Source organism: Artemia sp. Qi Xiang Cuo, chromosome 1 (genome assembly GCF_049724085.1).
Source record: "Artemia sp. Qi Xiang Cuo chromosome 1, ASM4972408v1, whole genome shotgun sequence".
Taxonomy (NCBI): Eukaryota; Metazoa; Arthropoda; class Branchiopoda; order Anostraca; family Artemiidae; genus Artemia; species Artemia sp. Qi Xiang Cuo.
In genome coordinates, this window is record NC_142794.1 from 12,518,569 (window position 1) to 12,540,205 (window position 21,637).

At 36.8% G+C, this 21,637-nt stretch overlaps 1 protein-coding gene across 1 annotated transcript in view; it reads left to right on the plus strand.

Annotated features, from left to right (window-relative positions):
* The window catches only part of LOC148956014 (uncharacterized), a 62,390-nt gene that overhangs the window by 14,171 nt on the left and 26,582 nt on the right, over positions 1 to 21,637 (plus strand). Inside the window, exons 3-7 of the mRNA XM_089088957.1 lie at positions 853 to 927; positions 4,085 to 4,212; positions 10,873 to 10,944; positions 16,197 to 16,302; positions 20,223 to 20,404. Of these exons, the coding sequence (XP_088945083.1) occupies positions 853 to 927; positions 4,085 to 4,212; positions 10,873 to 10,944; positions 16,197 to 16,302; positions 20,223 to 20,404 (563 nt within the window). The remainder of the gene's footprint in view (positions 1 to 852; positions 928 to 4,084; positions 4,213 to 10,872; positions 10,945 to 16,196; positions 16,303 to 20,222; positions 20,405 to 21,637) is intronic.

Below are 21,637 nucleotides of genomic sequence, written 5' to 3' on the forward strand. Positions count from 1 at the left end.
ACCGTCATGGTTCTAAAGGATCTTCATCCCTATCCTAATTCGTTTTCACTTTAGCTCGAATTAAACCTGTAGTGTAAAGGGCGGAAATTTACTTTGACTAAGGAGTAGAATCGGTGTAATCGGTAATCGGTCTAAGGAGTAAGTCAAAAAACTTATCAAAGTAACCTAAGAATTGAGATTTTGATTCAGGTAAGGGTGAATCAAATTTTCAAAGACTAATTTTAAAGTATCTGCTAGGTGAAGAGTTGAAATGTTTGGAGGCATTTCCTTGAGAGAATACATACCGATTCCTCCACGATGAAAAAGAATACTTCCTTTTTTAATGAAATAGTTCCTTTTTTTGTACGTTCTTCATTTTTTTGTATCCATGAAAAAAATTCCGGATTAGTTTTTGTTTAAAAAATGTATCTATCAATATATTGAAGTCCCCCTAATATTACTTTTATTTTATAACCTTTTTAGTGTAAAGTTTTTTTCAGGGGAAAGGGTTGTGTTAGTAAAATCCAGAGTCTATGTTTTTAAATATCCTCAGAAGGAAATATGCGTGACTTGTTGGTTTTCAGGTATAAAATGTCTATGGTTCTCTATGGAGTAGAATACAGTCGACTAATATCAAAACACATCGTTTGCATTTTTATGGTCTAGATGCACTGTTTGCCTCTATTGACTATCCTAGTAGCTACAGACTAAAGAAAAATAAATGTTTTGATTTAGGACTACCTAATAGAAAGAGCTTTGAAAAGGTATTTCCGACAAGTTTGGACATTTGCATGATTGTAGTGTCTTACCCTCTGTATGTGTGTATGCTTCAATTTGGCTTGAATCTTCCTTTTGCACTTTGCTTTCTTTCAGAAGTTGCCCCACCATACACCTCACCCTATGGTTCCTTCCAACAACAACCTAGAATGACTGCTGAGATGCCACAAGGTTTGTGCAACTTTCCTTTTTCTTTTCTTTATTAGCTGGCATAGACTGAAATGACACTCGCTTCTACTTATTATTTTATTTTTTTCTATTTCAATAATAAAAATATGATAAAGCAGTTCGGCTGCCCAAAGGTAAAAATGCGTACATATATGAAAAGTCACTTTCCGAGCTAGATATAACACTGAATTCAGTGATACGAATTGTATGGTATATGCAAGAATGTCCAAATAAAATCCCCCGCAAAGAATTTTCTGACAAAAACACGTATCCACAGCATTTTGCCCCGTTTGCCAAAGTTGAAAAAGCGACATTTAGCAGTGTCAGCGAACTTTGGCATGTATTTTAATTGCATAATTGGAAAGAATACTGTCTAAATCCAGTCCTAAAAATTTTCACTTCAATCCTGCATCTAGTGTGGCGCAATGGATGGCAAAAGTGGCGCAAAACTTAAGAAACTTTGAAGACGATTTTCTCGGAATAATGAAAAGTGTATATACGCGTTTTTACGTTTGGACGGCCGAGGTCATGAATATTGTGTCGGCTCTCATGATTGATAATACTACTTGCACATATTGAAACGAAACATTCCGAAAAAGACATACTGGTAAGCACCCATCTCTTCATCTGGTAGTGTACAATTCATTGTTCGTCTGCAACTTAGGTCAATTTTCAGAAATTCATCCAAACCTAAATTTAGCATTTTTCAATTTTCTCTGTCTTCAATTAAAGTTTTCCTTGTGATTATATTTTTAGTCATTTTTATTATATTCAATTTTGATCAATGCTATGGGGCTTCTTCCTCTGTATGTAGGTGTGGATAAAGATTTTCACAGGCCCCACCCTGGGGGGGGGGGCCCGGGTTAGGTATATTTAAGGCGGTATTTATTCCCGGAAGGGGGAGAGGGAGTGGATAAATTTTCGTAAGGATGTCCCTTCTTTTTCCCCAGCCTTTTTATGTGCATGTGTGGGCATGAACATCGTTAATCTTTACTTTACAGGGAAATGCTGTGTATGGGCTCTAAAACGCAAGCAACGCTACTTGCGTGTTATAGCGATCATTTTTTGTTCTTCATCTGTAATGAAACGATTTCTTTGTCCGCTCAGAGATAATCAGCTTAGAGTGAGCGAGAAAAAGTACTATGTAGGTATATTTTAATAAAATATTTGATATATAGAGGTGTAATGCGTTTCCACAATTCTCTGTTGTAGTTTTCATAATTTTGTGACTAAAGTATTATATTTTAACCATATTGTGGCATATTTCATTAGGGTTGACCTAACTTTACTTCTTTGGTGTCGTCGCTGTAACACGTAAGTACAAAAAAACAACGTCTTTCATACAATAAAAGACCTTTTTGAGACAAGATTTTGAGACAAGCCTGCAGTTGTAAGTTGCACCATTTTTGCCAAGATACTTGTAGAATACATACTTATATCCTTTTGGTTTATTAGGCTTAGATTATATTCATTCACCAAGCCAGGATTATCATACTGCTTAGACCTTTTCTAGGGAGAGGATGTAAAGTTAATTGAAAATAAGGAATAACTGCCCCTTTTCAATGATTTTCAGCCAATCTTCAACGTAAGTAGAGATGGGGGTGCCAGTCGTGACAGTACCACGTCTGAGAAAACCATAAACCACGTGGTACTGTCACGACTGGCACCCCCATCTCTACTAACGTATTTTCAATAGGAAAAGAAAAAACATTGAAAGAAGGAAAGTTAATGTGTTAAAGTTATTTTGTATAGACTAGGTACAATTTTAATTTGTGCTCCTTTTTTGTCTGCTTTGTATTTTTTTGTTGTTAATTCTCTTATTTTGTATACATTTTCGTGTCCCATCGCTTTTGAAATACATTTATGTGTCTATCCATAAAAAATAAAACGTAAAAAAAACTTCTTTTTTGTATGCTGACCAATGGTCTACGTTGCGCAGGTACCGATTACCTGATTCAATGCCTTCGCCCGGGATTGCAATGCGTGGATGGGGGGCAAATCATTCAACTCTTCCCGTGTTTCTCCCCCAGATTTCTCCAGGTACCCATTTAGAGCTGGGTCGACTCTGGCTGAGATTACAGGGTCACACCATTGACCCCCACTCCAAACCAAAGAATCAGCGACATTAGGAATCGAACCCCTGACCTCAGGTTTTCAAGTCCAGAGCGCTAACCACTCGGCTAGAACACTCGGATAAAAACTTGTAGGATATCAGAAAAGTAACATCACAATTTGCATAGGGAAAAAAAGGTAATCGTTTTGGCTTGTAGGCTTGCCATGCTGAGTTTGAAAACATACATGGTTGGGAGGAATCATTTTAGGAACAGTTTTTTTTGTGTTTTTTTTTCATTTTATAGCCTGATTTCCTTTGTTGTCCCTAGTGGATTCGGATTAAGGACCATATTCCGCCACAAATTTCAAACTTTTCAACGGTGTTTCTACAGACATTACATTTTTAATGTAATTTGCCTATTTCCGGAGTCTTTTATTTAACATATCCCACTTCCCAATCTTCCCAATCTGATGAAGGTATCTTTCAAACATTTGGTTTGTAGAATCATGTATATCATGAACATTTCATAAAAGAAAACTAGGGTACATGGACTACATTTTAGCATTTTGAACTAATATCACTGTAAACACATCTTAATTGATCTTAATCTTAACTTTTCTCTTATCTTATTCCAGTATGCACCGGTTTTGAAGTTTAACAACAGAAGTGAAGTTTAATGGGCATAAAATACATTTATACAACAAATACAACAAATACATTTTCTTAACAAAATTTATACCAGAAAATATAAAAAAAAAATTCCTCAGCTTTAAATTAGCATCATCAAGACTACTTTTAGTCTTGGGTTCTCCCCCTTGGGAGGATGGACTGGGCTAAAAAATGACTTGATGCTTATTAAACATTTGCTTCAACACTATCTCCAGATAAATTAAGTTACTAAGTCCCATCCATCATAACGGGATGTTTTTGGGGCCCTCCTTTCGTGATCTAATAGACCAGTGCTAGATATACTGCTTATGATAAATAAAGTGTAAATTTTGTTTTGGGCATTGAAAGCTGAGTCTTTGATCATGCCATGTGATGCCCGTTTTGTAAAAGCAGTGTGTTTTGTCGTGTGTACTTTATTTTTACCTGTCTTTTTTTTAGTAAGCCCTTCAATGGGTTCTCCCTATCAGCAAAATGCCTATCAACGACCAGCACCTGGGAATCCGCCCTTCCTTGCCCATGCGATGCCTTTTCAACCAGGACTCCCAATTGACCAAGCACAGACTCAGGTAAGATTGCTAATAGTTTGTATATTATCTGTACTGTAAGCTAAACAGTGCAAGAAACAAATGCAATGTTTGTGGTGAACAGCGCCGGGCACAGACGCATATATTTTACGAGGGGATTTAAAATAATGTGAAAATAACAAACAAGGAAATTAATAGAGAAGTCGCAAACCTATTGATATTTCAGTTGGGGAGGAGGATACAGGCCTGGAGGACCCGGCTGATGACAGTTAATGGTTGTCCTAAATCAAAACACTTGTGTTTAATTCAATTATGTAGCCATCATTACAAGTAGGCCTTGAGCAATTGTGAAGCTTTCAATGTTTGAGTCAGACCTGTTACTATTGGGAATTGAGTTTTTTTTTTTTTTTTGACAAAACCACCTCGCGTCGTGGGCTTTTGATCGATAAAGATCGAGCAAAGACGGTGTTGCTACTCGAACGTGACGGTTCTACTTCAACTGACGTAACAACAATGGGTTTGGAAATTAGTGTATTTTTTTTAGAGTATCAAACCTTTGATATAAGGAGGGAGGAGGCCTTAGGGCGTACGTGTCCCTCCGAGATATCTTGGAAGTTATTAAGATTACTTTCTTTTTTTCGTATAGTTTGTCCGTTTTCAGAGTCTTTTCAAAGGTCTGTCGCCTCCACAAACCCCTAACGCCCGGAAGAAATGCCCGTGTTTTTGCCTGACTTAAGAACGCTTTTTAAATTTTTGGTTTCACATGTAATTTGGAATAGCTAAATTATTTTGCTTTCATTTAGCTCAGGAAATACTGCACATTTTTATATTTAAAAGTAGTATTCAATGCAAATCGTTTTTTATTAATAGTGTTACGATTTTGAGTGAAATTAATATGGAACCAAGTTTTTGCTTAAGCCTGAATTGAAAAATTGAAACAAGTGGGGAGGAGACCTTTGGCCTCTAGGGTTACTTTTACCTTAAATTGTATTATAATGCAATTGCATTGCTATTTTTCTAGTTTATTTCCGACGCTCCTAGGTTTTCTGTTCTGTTTTCGGTTTTCTGTTTTCTAGGTTTTCTGTTGGAAAACATTCATTAATTTTTAACTAGGAAGTCATCGCATTGGCATTTTCTAAGCTATGAGACAGATTGTTGATTAATGTTGAACAAACCTAATGCCCACCCCTTTAGCTGGAATTTCCATTTTCTTACTTTTTTCAAACCATATTGTTCAGTCACTGATTGTCCATGGCAACGAATATTTTAATTCACTTGATAGCCATGGCGAAAAAATTAAAAAATGTCACGTGTGTAAAATTAGTTTTGTTGCCAAGAGAGAAACAAAAAGGTGAGTCGTGGTATATGGGATGTCTCTTCGTTGCTTGAACTTCTTTCTAGGACGCATGTTGTTGTTGCCGGCGCTTGCACACTTTATTCTTGGAAAACTATGTAGCGATATTTCTTCCAATATTTCATAACGTTAGTGTTACGCCTAAAGGTATTTATCTCTGAATGCACTAAAAAAGTAAAAAAAAAAGTTGTCCTGCTACGCGGGAAAATGGAGATTTTCCAGCGCTAGATAAGTACTATGGCTAAGTACAAAGGACAATGGATATTAAATTAAACTGGTAGAATTAAGTCCGTGGAAACCTAACCAATCGGTGGCATAAATTGGGGGAGGCCTGTGTACCCATTTCTCTTTGATTTTCAAAAAGTATCTTAATTCTATCAAAGACAACAAAACGGCCTGAACAATCTCAAAGTTGTGAAATAATTGCCAAAAAACCTTTTGCTGACGGCGATTACTTCTGACATGTGAAAGTATCAGATGCGATTTTTTTGCATAACAACGATAGTTGCTAAAACTAAAGACCGTAAATGACATTTTGCTTACTTTTTGCGAGGGGGGGGGGGAGAGTAATTTTAATCCCACACAAGACGTTCTTATGACATGTATTCCGAGTGAATGTACTCTTTACACTAAAGATCAAAACTTTACGTTCATTCACAACTCAGGAAGCACAAGCAATATTGATCACGTCTCTTCAAGCTTCACTATCCCCTCGCCTATACAGGGGGATTCAGAGCATACAGCAAGTGACCATCTCGGTCTCAAGTTTCGTGTTCCTTTTAGTCGCGCAGTGAAATCAAGAAATCGAGGTTACATAGAAAGACACGAGTGGAAAAAGATTAATATTGATCTGTATCAGTCGACGTGTGACGAAATTTTGGGCAAAATAAAAGTTCCATTTCAGCTTCTGGTCAATGGGTGTGATCACAAAATCGCACTCAACACATATTGTGCTGAAATCACCCACGCGCTAAAAGTTGCTGAGTCTCCATCTTTACCTGTTGCAGTTATTAAGAAAAGTACTAGGAAAAGGGGATGGAGAGACCATCCTTAAGTGAATCATGCTAAAAGGAGGTCTAAGATGTGGTAATCAGTGTGGCGCAAATCCGGCAAGCCTAGGTCAGGTAATGTTTTCAATCTCTTTCGTAAAACAAAAAGAGAATACAAAGCATGTGTGGATGAGCTTAAAGTGGAGGAAGCAGAAACTGCTTTGAAAGAGGCTATCCGCGACCCGCAAAATATGTGGAAAAAGTTCAAGTAGTAGAGTGCAGCCAAAGCATTGTGCCACAGTACCTGAAGAACAGTGGTTAGAACATTACTCGAAGGTTTTCGGGTCAAAAAATATTCCTTTGGAAACAGAATATGATGAATCGTTAAAATTACGTCTTGATTCGCTTCTGAAACAGAGAAATTATTTTGTGGTTTCTAAAAATAATGTTTCAAGGGCTTTTAGCCAGTTAAAGGGTAAAAAGGCTCCCGGTCTTGATAGTGTTAGTGGTAGTCATCTACGCAACGGTTCCCCGCTTTTGCTTCAGTATCTGCAACTACTATTTCAGATGTGTATAGATTGTGCGACCGTGCCTAACTCATTCTGTACCGGGATTGTTACAAATATCCTCAAGAAAGGAAAAAACGCGAATGAGTGTGGAGGCTATAGGCCTATTACTGTCTCAAGTACGCTGATCAAAGTGTTGGAAAGATCGCTTCTTAGCGAAATTGCATCGAAATGGGGTAAAGACCACAGATAGTTTGGATTTTGAAAATATCCCAGCTGTGCTTTTGCCCATAGACTTCTAAAGTGTATTCTTGCTAAAGTTGAACTACTCGGGTTGTCCGTGTATGTATGTAGTATCGATATTTCTACTGTATTCGACTCAGTCATCCAGTCCGCCGTCTTCCAGACCCTGCTAGATGCTGGCGTGAACACCCATATAGTAGCTATGTTATCCTATTGGTACTCTAATAGCTATATAAGAGTAAAACTCGGCCTTAAAAGACTGAGTGCGCCATTTCAACTAAATAGAGGGCTTTGACAAGGCTGAGTTCTAAGTCTAATATTATTTAACACTTTGACTTCTAAGGTTACAAAACAAATTTTTTGTGGGCTTAGCCTTGATCTTTGTGATTTGAGTCTAATAAGCTGTGTCGATGATTTACTTATGTTGAGTTTTTCTCTGAGTCTACTGCAAGATAATTTAGATAAGCTTGTATCTGGCTATAGAGCAATTGGTCTGCAAGTTAATGGTAAGAAAACTGAATTTCTGGTTTTCAACTCAATAAAACGGGATGCACCAGAACCAACTGTTTCAGTAGATAGCGCTACTATTGCACCGTCTTTGTCGCTTAAGTACTTGAGTCTTCAGTACGGTCGAGATAAGAAAGTAACCAGAATTCTTTGCCTTGACACCCTTATGTCAAACCTACGAATTAGCTATGCTAAACTGGCCCCCCTGAAGTATTCATACAATCGGCAAGTTCTGGCGAGGCTATATAGAGCGGTGGCACTCCCACATATTCTTTACCTGTCCCCTGTATGGGAATGGTTTACGGAAACAGAGCGACTAAAGGCTAGATCTGCGTTCTGCAAATATTTAAAATTTTTGTTACGAGTACCGCTGTTTGAGAGAAATACATTTCTCTTGGACAAGTATCTTATTCCAGAGCCTCGTGAAGTTGTGGTAACGCAGGAAACCAATGCTAGAAAAGGTGCACTGGAGCACCTTTACGATTTCCTTCTGTTGCACGTCATGTACGAGCTGTGAATGTATATAGTGTATATAATCTAATCGTTTATTTTTGAAGTAATGTTTTTTTTGTTTTTCGCTTACTCCGTCATGTTTTTGTTTTATTGGTGGGCTAAAATAAACTATCTATCTATCTATCTATAGCATATTAAGTATGTTACCCGTCATGACGGAAATAGATACTACATTCTCTTTTGCTTTCATAAGAAAATAAAAAAACGTGTTATGTCCATTAGTTAAAAGGGCAACCAAAATTTGTTTAAAACAATTCATTAAAACACCTAGTCTATTTCTTATGAGTTGTTTTTATTTAAAAGTTATCGATGTTTATGTTGGCTTATTTGTGAACAATTTGAGGAAAAATTTGGAAAGCTCAAAGTTGTTGGATTTCCCCTAAAAGTTAGTATTTTTGCTCCTCCCCCAATACACTCAGCCTTTGGGCCAAAAAAAATTCTGTTGACAGGGCTTGTTGAAAATAATTTTTATGTCTTATTTTACTATCACTACTACTTATAACTTATTGCAGTACCAAGCTGCTCGAGGCGAACCTGGCTACGCACACTCCGTCCCTAAGCTAATCTTTTGGAAGCTTTACTCTTTACCCTCTACTATGTTTTTCTAATTTCGCTTTCTACCCCAATAGCGGACGTCGAGCTATGAAAATCGGTCTTAAATTTAGGGGGAAAACAAATATTTTATTATAGATTACAACAAGGACATTGCTACATCTAGGCCTCCAAGTTTTCCAAGTAAGCTCCGACCCTCCCTTTCCTCTCCATGTGTGGTGAAGCACAAGTTATCGAATGTTTTTTATTTATGTCCATATTCTTACAATGATAGAGCAGAAAATTTCTGAGGACTTGTTCTATTATCGACAAATATGTTTATGATGAACTCTTTTAAAGGTCTTATGTTAAACTTTAACTAGTATTAGTTTGAAAAAACTTAAATAGTTGAATACAAGAGGAACATTTTGAATGTGATGAAACGATATTAATCAATTCTTAACAAGTATATCTCCTACCGTTTTCCTGATCTACGCAAATTGAAAACATAATCAATTCATGAATAACACATTTTTACTCTGTTAGCAATTCACCTTGGGAGGATAATTTCAATTTAAGAACTTTTTATTGACTGAATGACAGTAATTTCTGGATTACAACTCCATAAAGAGACAAAGAACGTTGACTTTCTTATAATTTTGGAGTAAAAAATGTGCTTCAATTACATTGGCTTCTGTCTTTGCCGTGTCTGTGTGAGCCAAATACATTATTTCCAGAAATATAACCCCGCCTTTGAAAACCTGATTAGCTTTAAACCTTTTTATGTGAAATTTAAGCCAGTAAAAATACCAAAAGTTAAATTCCCCCTAAAAAATTCCATTCTTCTATTAAATTCTATTCTAAAATTTGGCTCTTTGATGTGAAATTTTATGTGAGTAAAAAAGAAACGAAACGTTTTGTTTTTCAAAATATTTTTCTAGTCTGTGGCTTTGTCCTGATTTTCTAAGAAAAAAATAAAAATAAAAACCTAAGTTTTTTTTCCATTTGCAGCTCCATATCATGAATATAGGGACTTTTTTCACGCTCCTTACTCCCAAGAAATAAAAATGTGAAAACCAGTAACTTGTGTCGTACTAGCTAAATAAGATCTGTTTAAATATACGGAATGCCATGTTGCGAATATATGGCATCTTTGCACAAAATATCTGATATCCTCAATTTTCAGAAAATAATGTTTATAAATAAGATTTCTGGTTGAAGTTCTGTTAAGTGTAAACTTTTTCTAAAGTTATTTCGAAGCGATAATTCAAGTCAGACGCGTATCTAGTGCTCTCCTAAAAAGCACCATTCTGTATTGTCACTGCATCAGTCTGGTCGTCAATTGGAGAAATAATAAACTCGTTTTCTGGGTGTGGTGATTAGTCGTCTGGTTTGGCATAGTCACCTCAATCAGAATTCGGACACAGCTTGACTGGCTGGTTAGTTACTTCTTTTTCTTCCTTAAATTCATTTAAACATTCGTCCTTGATACAAATCCGGATTTACTTTCGTTAAATGTCTTCATATTTTTGGATTATGTGCAAGAAGGAAGACTGTGTTTACTGATAATAGATAAATCCTTTTAGTTTGACGGATTCCAGTCAGTAGTTCCACTTTCTTATTCTTCTTCTTAAAGGCTAGATATTTTTTTATGCGGTTTCTTTTGTAGCTAGCATTTTTTTGTTTTTTTTAGATTTTAATTTCTAAAACTCTGGTTGAAATTTAATCAAAAGTCAGGTTATGCTCTTTTTTCAGTCTGGAATTTAAACCCTTCTCCCAAATTGAGCACAGTGGATTGATGATCTAAATCCGTCTTCCAATTTTTCAAAAGCATTTAGAAACTTTCATGCACTTTATTTCTAGTTTTTGCTTTCAGAAATGGTTGGATAGGGGCTTGTCTATTCGGGACATAGTTTTTTTTACCGCCACATTCCTCGCCATTAATGCTGGCTCTTTACTAAAACCCGAAATTGTTGTTTCTTCTAATAGTGGCAATAGTAAACGATTTGGGAGGTTTGCAGGTCTTTAAAAGGTACCTTATTTCCTTTTTTTTATTTAGATGGTGTACTTATCCTACCCGAACTCCTACCCTCAGCTGATTCCTCAACAGCTGATTCCTCAACAACATCAGGTAAGATCCTTGTTCTTAGGTTTATTCCTCTGCTTGCTTTATACATTTTTCGCTTCTTACTGACGTATGATCATAATCTTAATGCAAAACTATGGGGAATGCGCCAAAAAAAGAAATTAAGTGCTCAAAGTAGAGATTAATCAGGATGCTTCTGAGACGGGTTATCAGCATAACTTTTTTTTGTTTCTCAAACTATGACTCATATAATGAGAGTACATTGTACCGGCTGTACATTTTGCTGTACAGCTAGGATTTTTTTTTTAGATAATCAATAATAATTATGAATAGAAATGAATATTGACATTCTTCCCTTTCAGAGAGGGCAATATTGACATTACCAACCTCAAGCTAATCAATGTTAGCGTCCTCTTCTGCGTAGGCGTAGACTTCTTAGAAGCTTAGATCTAAAAGCACAGCTTTTCATGGATTTCAGAAGAAACGCGCTTCCTCCGCTAAAACGCTTGTTTATCCCCTCCCTGGTCATTGTAGTTCACATGTGATTGTTACTTTCCCTCTTCTTTTATTATTCTTCTACTTTATTTGTTTCAAGTTTCATAGTTACACCCCTCCCCTTAAAAATCATCTTAAAGGATTAAGCCGTATATAGTCTTAATCAAAGTATTTCACATTTTAGTGTTCAGACAATAAGTAGTATTATATTGCTGATGGCCAGCTTATGACTGCCATCAATGATCCGGTTTTCGACAGCTGTTCACTGCTCAGAAACATTTCTTAAGGATTTTTTTTTGGTAGAATTAACAAAAAGATATTAAGAATTAAGCGTTTTAGAACTAGTAAATTGTCTTCTTTCTAATCATAAAGATTCTGGGACAATTTTGTTGATGGCGCTTTTTAAGTTTTTTTTGTGAGGGTGACCTTGTTTTTAAGGTCGTCTTTTTTAAGAGTTATACAGACATAGCGTCTATCAAACTCAGCCCGTATGTAGTCATCCCCGATATATTTTGCTTAAACTTTCGAACTAGGGTTACTAAGTTAATGCTTATCTTCAGCGTTTCTTACTCCCTTATTAAATTTGAGTGTTTGACTCAACAGAACTAAATCAATTAATTATAAATCTATCGAAACAATTTCTGTGTAGGTTTATGCTAAGCCACTTTGTTTACCATGCTTATTGCTGGTGGCTAGGCCTAGCACTTTTTTTAGCATTTTTTTTTTTTTTTACAAGTAGCTTATGTAATATTTGCCAAGAAAAAATAGGCTTTTCTAGAAAAGCCAGCTTTATAGCATGTGTATGCTTTTAAAACACTGGACACTAACAATTGAGAACTAATTCAGCTCCAGTTCTTTAGAAGGGGGTTTGTGACGCTTCTTCTCGAATAGATATTGTATATATCTTTTCATATTAACTAACTAGGGAAGTTATGTACCCGATGATGATGTTGAAGAAAAAATGGGGGAGGGGAAAACAGTTATCACTTCGGCATAAGGTACTGAAGCAGAATGTGGTAACACTTATTTTCAAAGAGATGTTTCAAAGACCTGTCGGTAGAATGTTGGTCCTATTGGGTGAAATTTACTAGAGAAAAAGGTCAAACGAAAACTGGATATGATACTTTTGGCCGTCCTTTCTGTTTCTAAGGTAGTTACGACAAGTATAGTGCAGGGCAGCACTTGGGCTCTTTTTTCGCTGTGTTGCAATTTGTCACCAAGGTTTTCTCGGCAATAGGTTTAGCTTAGGGCTCAAACGCAGTGTTTCAAACTTTTTGCGCTACTTTGATCATTTAAACGGGACTCTCGTTCAACATAATTATAAACCAACAACAGAAATCTTGATTACATGGTTGAAACGACAAAGCAAGGTAACTGATTAGGTCTTTACTGGCCCCTTCTCGGCTTTTTTGGTGGTGGGGGGGTTTAGCTCCTTCTGGACATGCTGTTTGTACTGCTGTGGGTGGGCAGTCGTCTTGACCCCTGCTAGTAAAAACGCTCTTTTACTGAAGACATATGAACTTTTAAACTGACTTCACACCTTCGATTTTTTCAATAGAAATAACAGATTTGCGATCCAATGGCTTTCAGACCACAAGAAACAACCACTTCTGTGGAAGAAGCTTCTTTCCTTGCTTTAAGTTTATCCTCCCCAGCAATGGTTATTTCAGTGACTGATTCTTCGGGATACGAACGTTTGTAACCAACTCTTTTAGAGTGGTCTTGAGTAAATTGCAGTTATTTCACTTTGGAAAGTGGAACATTAGCGAACTTATAGCTTTTGGAGGACTGTCGAAAATCCAGCATTTTTTGATTTGGATAATGATGGACAGATACTTGGTGCTAACTTTTTCAGCTGCTTCACCAAGTTCTGGGCTGAATGTAACTCAAAGTGCTTCAGACTTGTTTGAATACAACTAAAGACTAATACTACTTCCTTTATGCTTGAATGACCTGGCTCACAGTATTTCGTTGCTACTTTCAGTAGTCTAGGGTACTTACGAAGTATGTCATGCGTAGCAAAGCTCATTATTGAGTTTCTTTTCTCTGGTACACATGAATCCGACCAAGTAATAATCTCAAAAAACACCAGCATAGGTAAAAATATTCTTTCAACTATCAAGGTAACTCACTTGCTAGTTGGTTCGCTCCACGACCTGCAGCTGTTTCAGGCCGCACTACGCGGCGGACTTCTTCAATGTGTTTCCCAGAAGCCCGGACTTCTTCAATGTGTTTCTCTGAAAGCCATTGATATGAGAACACACCTGTCAAGTTAAAAGTTGTGATTTTATTGTTTTAATGATGAGGCATTACCACGAGGAAGATGTGCGTTATGGTGGCTATGCAGTTAAGAAAAGGTCTCCAGTTTAATCCTCCGGTTCTTATTGTAGAATTCGCTTTCACAAAAGGGACCAACATGCCCTTAGGATAAAGCTGTATTGTTAATTTATTTAGCTGAGAGGTATTGCACGACAAAACGGAGTATACCACTAGAAAGCTTGTACAAAATAACGCTAGACAATGCTGTATCTTAGTTTCGCCTAGGTCATTCACAACGTTATTGCTATCAACCGGCGATTTGTTATCTCTGTTGTATCAGAAGTCTATATTGCCGCCAGATAATTTCATTTCCTTTCCGTGTACGATACTAGTTTGGGTTGGATTGGAATAATTCAACTATCAAGGTAACATCACTTGCTGGTTGGTTCGCTCCACGACCTGCAGCTGTTTCAGGCCGCACTACGCGGCGGACTTCTTCAATGTGTTTCCCAGAAGCCCGGACTTCTTCAATGTGTTTCCCAGAAGCCCGTTGATATGAGAACACACCTGTCAAGTTAAAAGTTGTGATTTTATTGTTTTAATGATGAGACATTAACACGAGAAAGATGTGCGTTATGGTGGCTATGCAGGTAAGAAAAGGTCCAGTTTAATCCTCCGGTTTTTACGGTAGATTTCGCTTTCACAAAAGGCACCAACATGCCCTTAGGATAAAGCTGTATTGTTAATTTATTTAGCTGAGAGGTATTGCACGACAAAACGGAGTATACCACTAGAAAGCTTGTACAAAATAACGCTAGACAATGCTGTATCTTAGTTTCGCCTAGGTCATTCACAACGTTATTGCTATCAACCGGCGATTTGTTATCTCTGTTGTATCAGAAGTCTATATTGCCGCCAGATAATTTCATTTCCTTTCCGTGTACGATACTAGTTTGGGTTGGATTGGAATAATTCAACTATCAAGGTAACATCACTTGCTAGTTGGTTCGCTCCACGACCTGCAGCTGTTTCAGGCCGCACTACGCAGCGGACTTCTTCAATGTGTTTCCCAGAAGCCCGGACTTCTTCAATGTGTTTCTCTGAAGCCCGTTGATATGAGAACACACCTGTCAAGTTAAAAGTTGTGATTTTATTGCTTTAATGATGAGGCATTACCACGAGGAAGATGTGCGTTATGGTGGCTATGCAGTTAAGAAAAGGTCCAGTTTAATCCTCCGGTTTTTACGGTAGATTTCGCTTTCACAAAAGGGACCAACATGCCCTTAGGATAAAGCTGTATTGTTAATTTATTTAGCTGAGAGGTATTGCACGACAAAACAGAGTATACCACTAGAAAGCTTGTACAAAATAACGCTAGACAATGCTGTATCTTAGTTTCGCCTAGGTCATTCACAACGTTATTGCTATCAACCGGCGAGTTGTTGTCTCTGTTGTATCAGAAGTCTATATTGCCGCCAGATAATTTCATTTCCTTTCCGTGTACGATACTGGAATAATTTTATATTTCAAAAATTGGGGCTGGGGGTGAGTGCAAAGAGTGAAGCTTTGAAGAGATTGGGTGGAAGAGAAGTGTGCTTAGCTGTGTTGCCCCGGATGACTTGGTGCTCGTATTTTTCTACTTTTCTAGTAGTTTTGCTATGCTAATAATTTTCTCTTCATCACTTTTGTTTTTGCTTTTAGTCATGTTTTTGTATCTTTTTTGTTTTATCAACATGATTTGATTGTTTTAGATATAAAGTACTATTAAAATTAATGAACTTGTGAAAGTTTTGAGTCCAGGTTGCAAGAATAGGTTGAGAGTCCATGTTGAAAATTAATATTAAGAAGACCTATGTTTTTTAGACTAGGAACAAATGAGGGTGATAAGGTGATGTTAGGTAATGAGAAACTTCATCAAGTGAATAGTTTCACTGTGAAAATTAGAATAGCCATATAACAAGCTATTTTTTTCGTAGCTGGAAAAGCTTTGGAAGAATGTGAAGATATTAGATGTCTGCATATTGGAAGGCAAGGTAATGACAAGGGTCAGGTATGACTCTGAAACATGGGTGCTTCGAAAGGTCGAGAAAGGTTTGTTCAATGTTCTCCAGATAAATTTTCCAAGGATCGTTGACTGACCGTATGTCAAGTAATAAGCTATTCGGAAAACTTGTTTCAGTCCCAATTTCTAGGACTATAATGCAAGAAATTATGAGATGGCCGGGACGCATTTAATGGATGATGGATATTGCATAATCAGAGATGGCTTGTTTTGGCCATATATCTGGGACCAGACGAAAAGCAGGTCATCCTTGAACTGGGTGAGGAAAGGCTATGACAAAGGATTTAATGGAAATTGGAACTCGTTAGGGATCAAGAGTGAAGCTTTGAACTGATTGGGATGGAAGGGAGCAGATGCAATTGTGATGTAGAGCAAAGGTGTAATTGTAATAGTAGTAAGACAAATTTTAGATTTTTCTTGTCTTCGTATTTTTCTACTTTTTTAGTAGTATTCGAATGCTAATAATTGTCTGTTTTTCTAGTTCCCTGCTGCAATTCCTCAGAGTCGGCCTCAATATCCTAGATACACTAATCAAAGTCAGCCATTCGTTCAGCCGAGGTTTTCCCAGTCAAATAATCCTGCACAGTGTAAGTTTCAAATTGCTTGTATTATTTTTAAAAATAGATGGATAATTAAACGATTTAAGTCTACTCGCGTGAGGAAAGAACAGAAAATTGACTTAGCAGACATCAGTCACGACGGAGCCTTTCAAAGCTCATTTGGTGTAAATATTTAAATTGTGTTTGATTAATGGTAGGCTACCGAGAGCTGACAATTCTTTATGGAAAATAATACTTAGTAATGCAGCTGAAGCTTGGATATACTACTTCTGCTACTAGCTGTAGTACCAAGCTGCCTTAGGCTAACACATCTGCACACGTTCTTCCTCCGACCCTATCTGTTAAAAGCTTCTTATGACCTTATTTTGCGACAACTTACTTGTCAATCAGCCTCAAATTGATGGCCAAAATGTACAATCTTTGGCAATCTGTCATCCTTAATCATTTATTTTTGTTATCCGCTAATGTTCGTATTTTTCAGCTTTGGAAAACAACTGTATGACGTTATACAACGGGTACTTAAGGCCATCTTACCTAGCGAGAATTTCGCACTATATAGTCAGTAGATGTCCATTCGTCACGAAACAGTATCTACTCCGATTTTTTTCTCAAATATAGAGCTTAGAGTAAGCTAATGCTTTTTGTGTCAGATATTAAATCAAGGAAGGGGTACCATGAGGTCACGCCTAGTTAGAGGGAACCCAGGCTTAAATCCTTCTCCCCTTGAAATATTATAAATTTGTCAGTTTTCTCCAATGTTATTAGGCTCTTACTGCCTTCTATGTGTTTCTGTAACTGTTTCTCGCATGTAAGTGTCCATTTCCCTTTATCATCTAATTGCTCATCTTATTTTTAGCTGTCATGTATACTCCCGTTTCCCAAAAAATACATGCAGTGAGCCTGAGGTTGAGGAATCTACCACACGTCTAATGTCCTTACAAAAGCCAAAATCCATAAGCAGTAGAGCTTGTGTTCAAGCGCCTGAAAATGTTTTTCTTGAGAAAAAACATTTTAACCCCCCTCTTCCTGCTAAGGTGGGACTGGGGGGGGTTTAACCCAACACTGGTTGAGAGGACCTCTCCTGGAAACATGAAAGTTTGTACCCTAAAAAGCAGCTAAAAATGTTTTTCTCGAGGAAAAATATTTTGACCGCCCCCCCTCCTCCCTGCAAAGGACCAGACTTTTTTGTATCCATAGTTTAGAGTTCGTACTATAAGAAATACATTTATGTTTGTGCCAGAATACAAGCTTTTCAACACTCAATAGGACCATGATTTCACCAAGGATCGTGTGCACATGGCTTCAAGAGACCAAGTCATTACTTGTCTCAAATAGATGGATCCTACTACTACTATCAACTCACTGAAGCACCAAGCCGCCTAAGGCCGACACAGCTACGCATGCTCCTCCATCATCCCAACCTATTAAAATGCCTCCTTTACACTCTCCCAGAAAGTTCCAATTTCCATTAAATCCTTCCTTACGACCTTCTCTTACTCCATTCCGGGACGACCTGCTTTTCGTTTAGCCCTAGGTGGTTGGCCAAAAAAGACGATATTCGAAAATCTGTCGTCCTTTATTGGTAGAACGTGTTCTAGCCATCTCAACCTTTCTCTCATTATAGCCCTAAAAAGCTTAATAGAACCACATTTTTCGCACAGCATCTTGTTTGACTTTCGATCAGTGAAACGGGTATCCAAAGCTATCCGTAGACAATTCCTCTGGAAATCATCTGACAAATCCACCTCCGTCTTTTGGAGCGCCCATATTTCAGAACAATACTTGACCAACGTCATCCCAAATTTATTAAATAGTATTACCTTAGCAATTTTGTTAAGAGCTATTGAATAATTTGACTAAATAGCCAGATTTAACCATAAAATATTAAATATAATTACTAAAAACTATTCAACATAATAATAGCAGCAGAAAGTTCCAGATTAGACTTATATGAAATTATATGATAAATTAAGATATTTATATATATATGCAATTCCTTATATATGTGGAGATTACGCGAGAACTGGCAAAAATAAAGGTTTTAAATAGGGTGGAGTGGAGTAGTACTCGCCAATCCAGCTTAGTTTTGGTACATATGAAATGTGCTTATTTTTCCCTCCTGAAAATTTAATAAACAAAATTGCCGGCAAGGGCGTATAAAGGAGAGGGCGTAATTTAATATGCAGTGACAGACTGCTCCTCACTTCACAACTACCTAAAGCCATTTATTCGCCCAGCTTAAAAAAGAAAAAAGTGAAATCCTTGACAAGAAAAAAAAATGTAAATGAGGCGATATAGCCCACATACAGCTCTGTCCCTTTTAAATCAACTGTATGCAAGCCTTTTTCTTAGAAGGAAAGGCCCATTTGGCCTTTTCTTATTCTCAGACTTAAATTTGTTATCTTAGATTTTCAGGCTTATTGATATTTTATCTCTTCTTTTTATTCTTTATCTTATCCCATTATTCATCCTATTAGCTTGTTTATCTCTTTTTTTCATCTTTGACATCAGATTAGATTTTTGTGTCAAAAAGTGCATTTTTTGGTAACTATTCCATACTTTTCCCATGAAGTATTTTTTACCATATTGGGAGGGGGATCCTCTTCTTGTATCCAGATAAAATTGATTTGATTCGATTGTCTTCTCAAACACTTCGTATTCAACAGCGAAAATATTTTATATTTAGTTTTGACAGTTCTTTCTTAGCTAGTAATTTATTTATTGTTTTTTTAGGGGGGGGGGGGAGGGTAGAGGGGCACTTTTCGGAAAAGAATGCAAAAATTTATAGTCAATCAAACACAAATTGATTTTTGAAAGGTTCATTTATTGATAAATCCATATAACCAGGGCCGTAATCCAGGATTTTTTCGGTCCCTCTGAATCTTACAAAGGGCACTAGAACTTCTGATTACCAATCCAGTAAGTCCCCTCCGAAACTTATACAATCACCCGGGGGGGGGGGTACTTTTGTTTGGTGGAGGTTTTACCTAAAAAGAAATTTTGTCTTCTTAAAAAAATGAAGACTCAATGAGGAATATTGAGGCTGACGTCAATGATACCTCAATTTAGTCAAGTTAAAATACAAATCGAAGCTAATATATAAAACTTCGATACTGAAAGACATTTTCTAGCATTCGTTTTTCAAAGTACTAAAAGTAAAGAAAAAAAAAAGGAAACGTAACATCTAGATTTTCATTTATAAATTTCATTAATAAATGTTCCTACCTGCAAATACTATGCTACATGATCAGTGGGAGGGAGGGTCGACGACTGACATACCTCAATTCTTGCAGATCGACTCGACTGAACATCGATATTTTGACACCTGTCGAATCGACATCTTGTTGAAAATATTTAAGGGAGAAGGGTGAAGCAAATAAGGTGAATGTTAACATAGCCACCTCGTCAAAAGACCTCTGAAATGACTGACTGTCCTTTTCAAATTTCTTCTGTACAATGTCCTCAACATTTCTTCTGTACATAACTCCTCAATGATTTAACTGAGATAACTTTATCAGAACTCCTCAGTGTTTTAAATGTTGTAAATATTTCCTTGGCTTTCCAATTTGTTTTAGTAACACTGAATTAGTTTCTAGATTTATGATTGAAGCGCCGTTGGAATTAACTATTATTAAGACAGATACTTTTTATCGTAAGTCCTTTTAAGTCCGTAAGTCCGTATAACTTTTTCCCTTTTTCCCGAGTTCTAATAATCTCTGATATGGCTACCTATAAAGGATATGCATTGAAACTTTTCTTTTGGCTGGGGTGATGGTATTCGGATACTTTAAGTGGGGACGGGACTAAAACACCAAAACAAGTTAAACTGAAATTTTTTCTGGAGTGGGTTCAGTCTGACTGATTGCTTACGGGGTAGCCATGAGAAGAAGTAATATACTAGAATTAATTAAAAGCGTAGTTTCTTAGATTTGTTTTTGTTTTTACAGATTTTACACCTTTTCCCCATACAAATGGTCAAGTGCCTCTTCAAGTGCCACCATCAACACAGCAGCCGCCTCCACAAAAGAGGGAGAGAAAGCCACTTCCAATTGTCGATCCTAATACCAATGAGGAAGTGAGCATATCACCCGATTCAGTTAGTCGTAGTAGGAGTGAATCCACATCTGAGGTTGGTTTTATATCTGCTTGAACAGAAATTTATAACGTAATGAATGTAGTGTAAATATCCTATGATGAGAATACTAATATTCAAGATACTAAAGGCATAATTTTTCTGAAATTTTGGGGTTATAGTTGGAATCCAACCAAATGTCCCTGCAAACGAAAAAAGTTGTATAAATTTAGCTCACATTTAAAATAAAAATGTGTTAATTTTTAATTTAAATGTGTATTTAATTTACACATTATTGAAAAATGTGTTAATTAAATTTAAATGTAAAATGTGTTAATTTAAAATAAAGTGCAAGGTGCATAAATTTTCAGGAAAATATCACTGGCTGAATAGTGCCAGAATCTGAAACAAAACATTTTTTTTTTAACTCAAATCCCAAACGGCTATAGAAGCTATCTAATATGGTTAAATGAGTGATAATAATATTAGCCCATCTTTCCTTGTAAGCGCATGTACATTCAACAGTGGCATTAGTGTCTGACATACCATAAAATTAAAGTACTAAATAGCGAAAATGGTTTATGTAGTTCCTGTACACTCGAAAATTGTGTCATCATTCATCAGTCGTGTTACATCTTGTATCATCATTCTGGAATTTGGATCATATATTATATGATCATGCGCCATTATAGTTTAACCATATATAGGCCCATATATGAATGAATGCCAGGAAAAATCTCCAACGCTTCCTATGTGGTCGCTAGGTCAGACTATTGACAAAAAAATCGGTATGATTTATTCAAAATTGTCAATTTTAGACCATGTTGTAAAAATACAACATTAGACTCTCAAGTATGTGAAAATGGGGCATTCACTTTGTGTGGAAGGCTTTAAAACAATTTTTTGGCAGTAAGGCACAGTGGTAGGTCACGTTTTTCACATTAAAAAATGGTATGTCCTTATTTACACTTTTTGTTGTGGCTCTGCTTGTCAGTCTTTTCGCCAGTGATCAAGTTCATCGGCTTGAGCAGATATCGCCGGTCGGATTCGATTGCGACTTCGAATGGGACTAGAATTTGCTTCGACATCTGCGGATTGTCTACCACGTTTATGTTGGGGCATAACACACGTCAAGGCATAGAACCCTGCAGCAACTTCAGACCTGAAGGTTCTCAAGATCATCGGTTCGTCTCTCCTTGAAGTAAGCACTACGACGTCTGACCTTAAAAGAAGTCAGCTATTGCATACTGTTGTGTCAAAAAGCCACCAGAAGTTTCCCATACACCATTT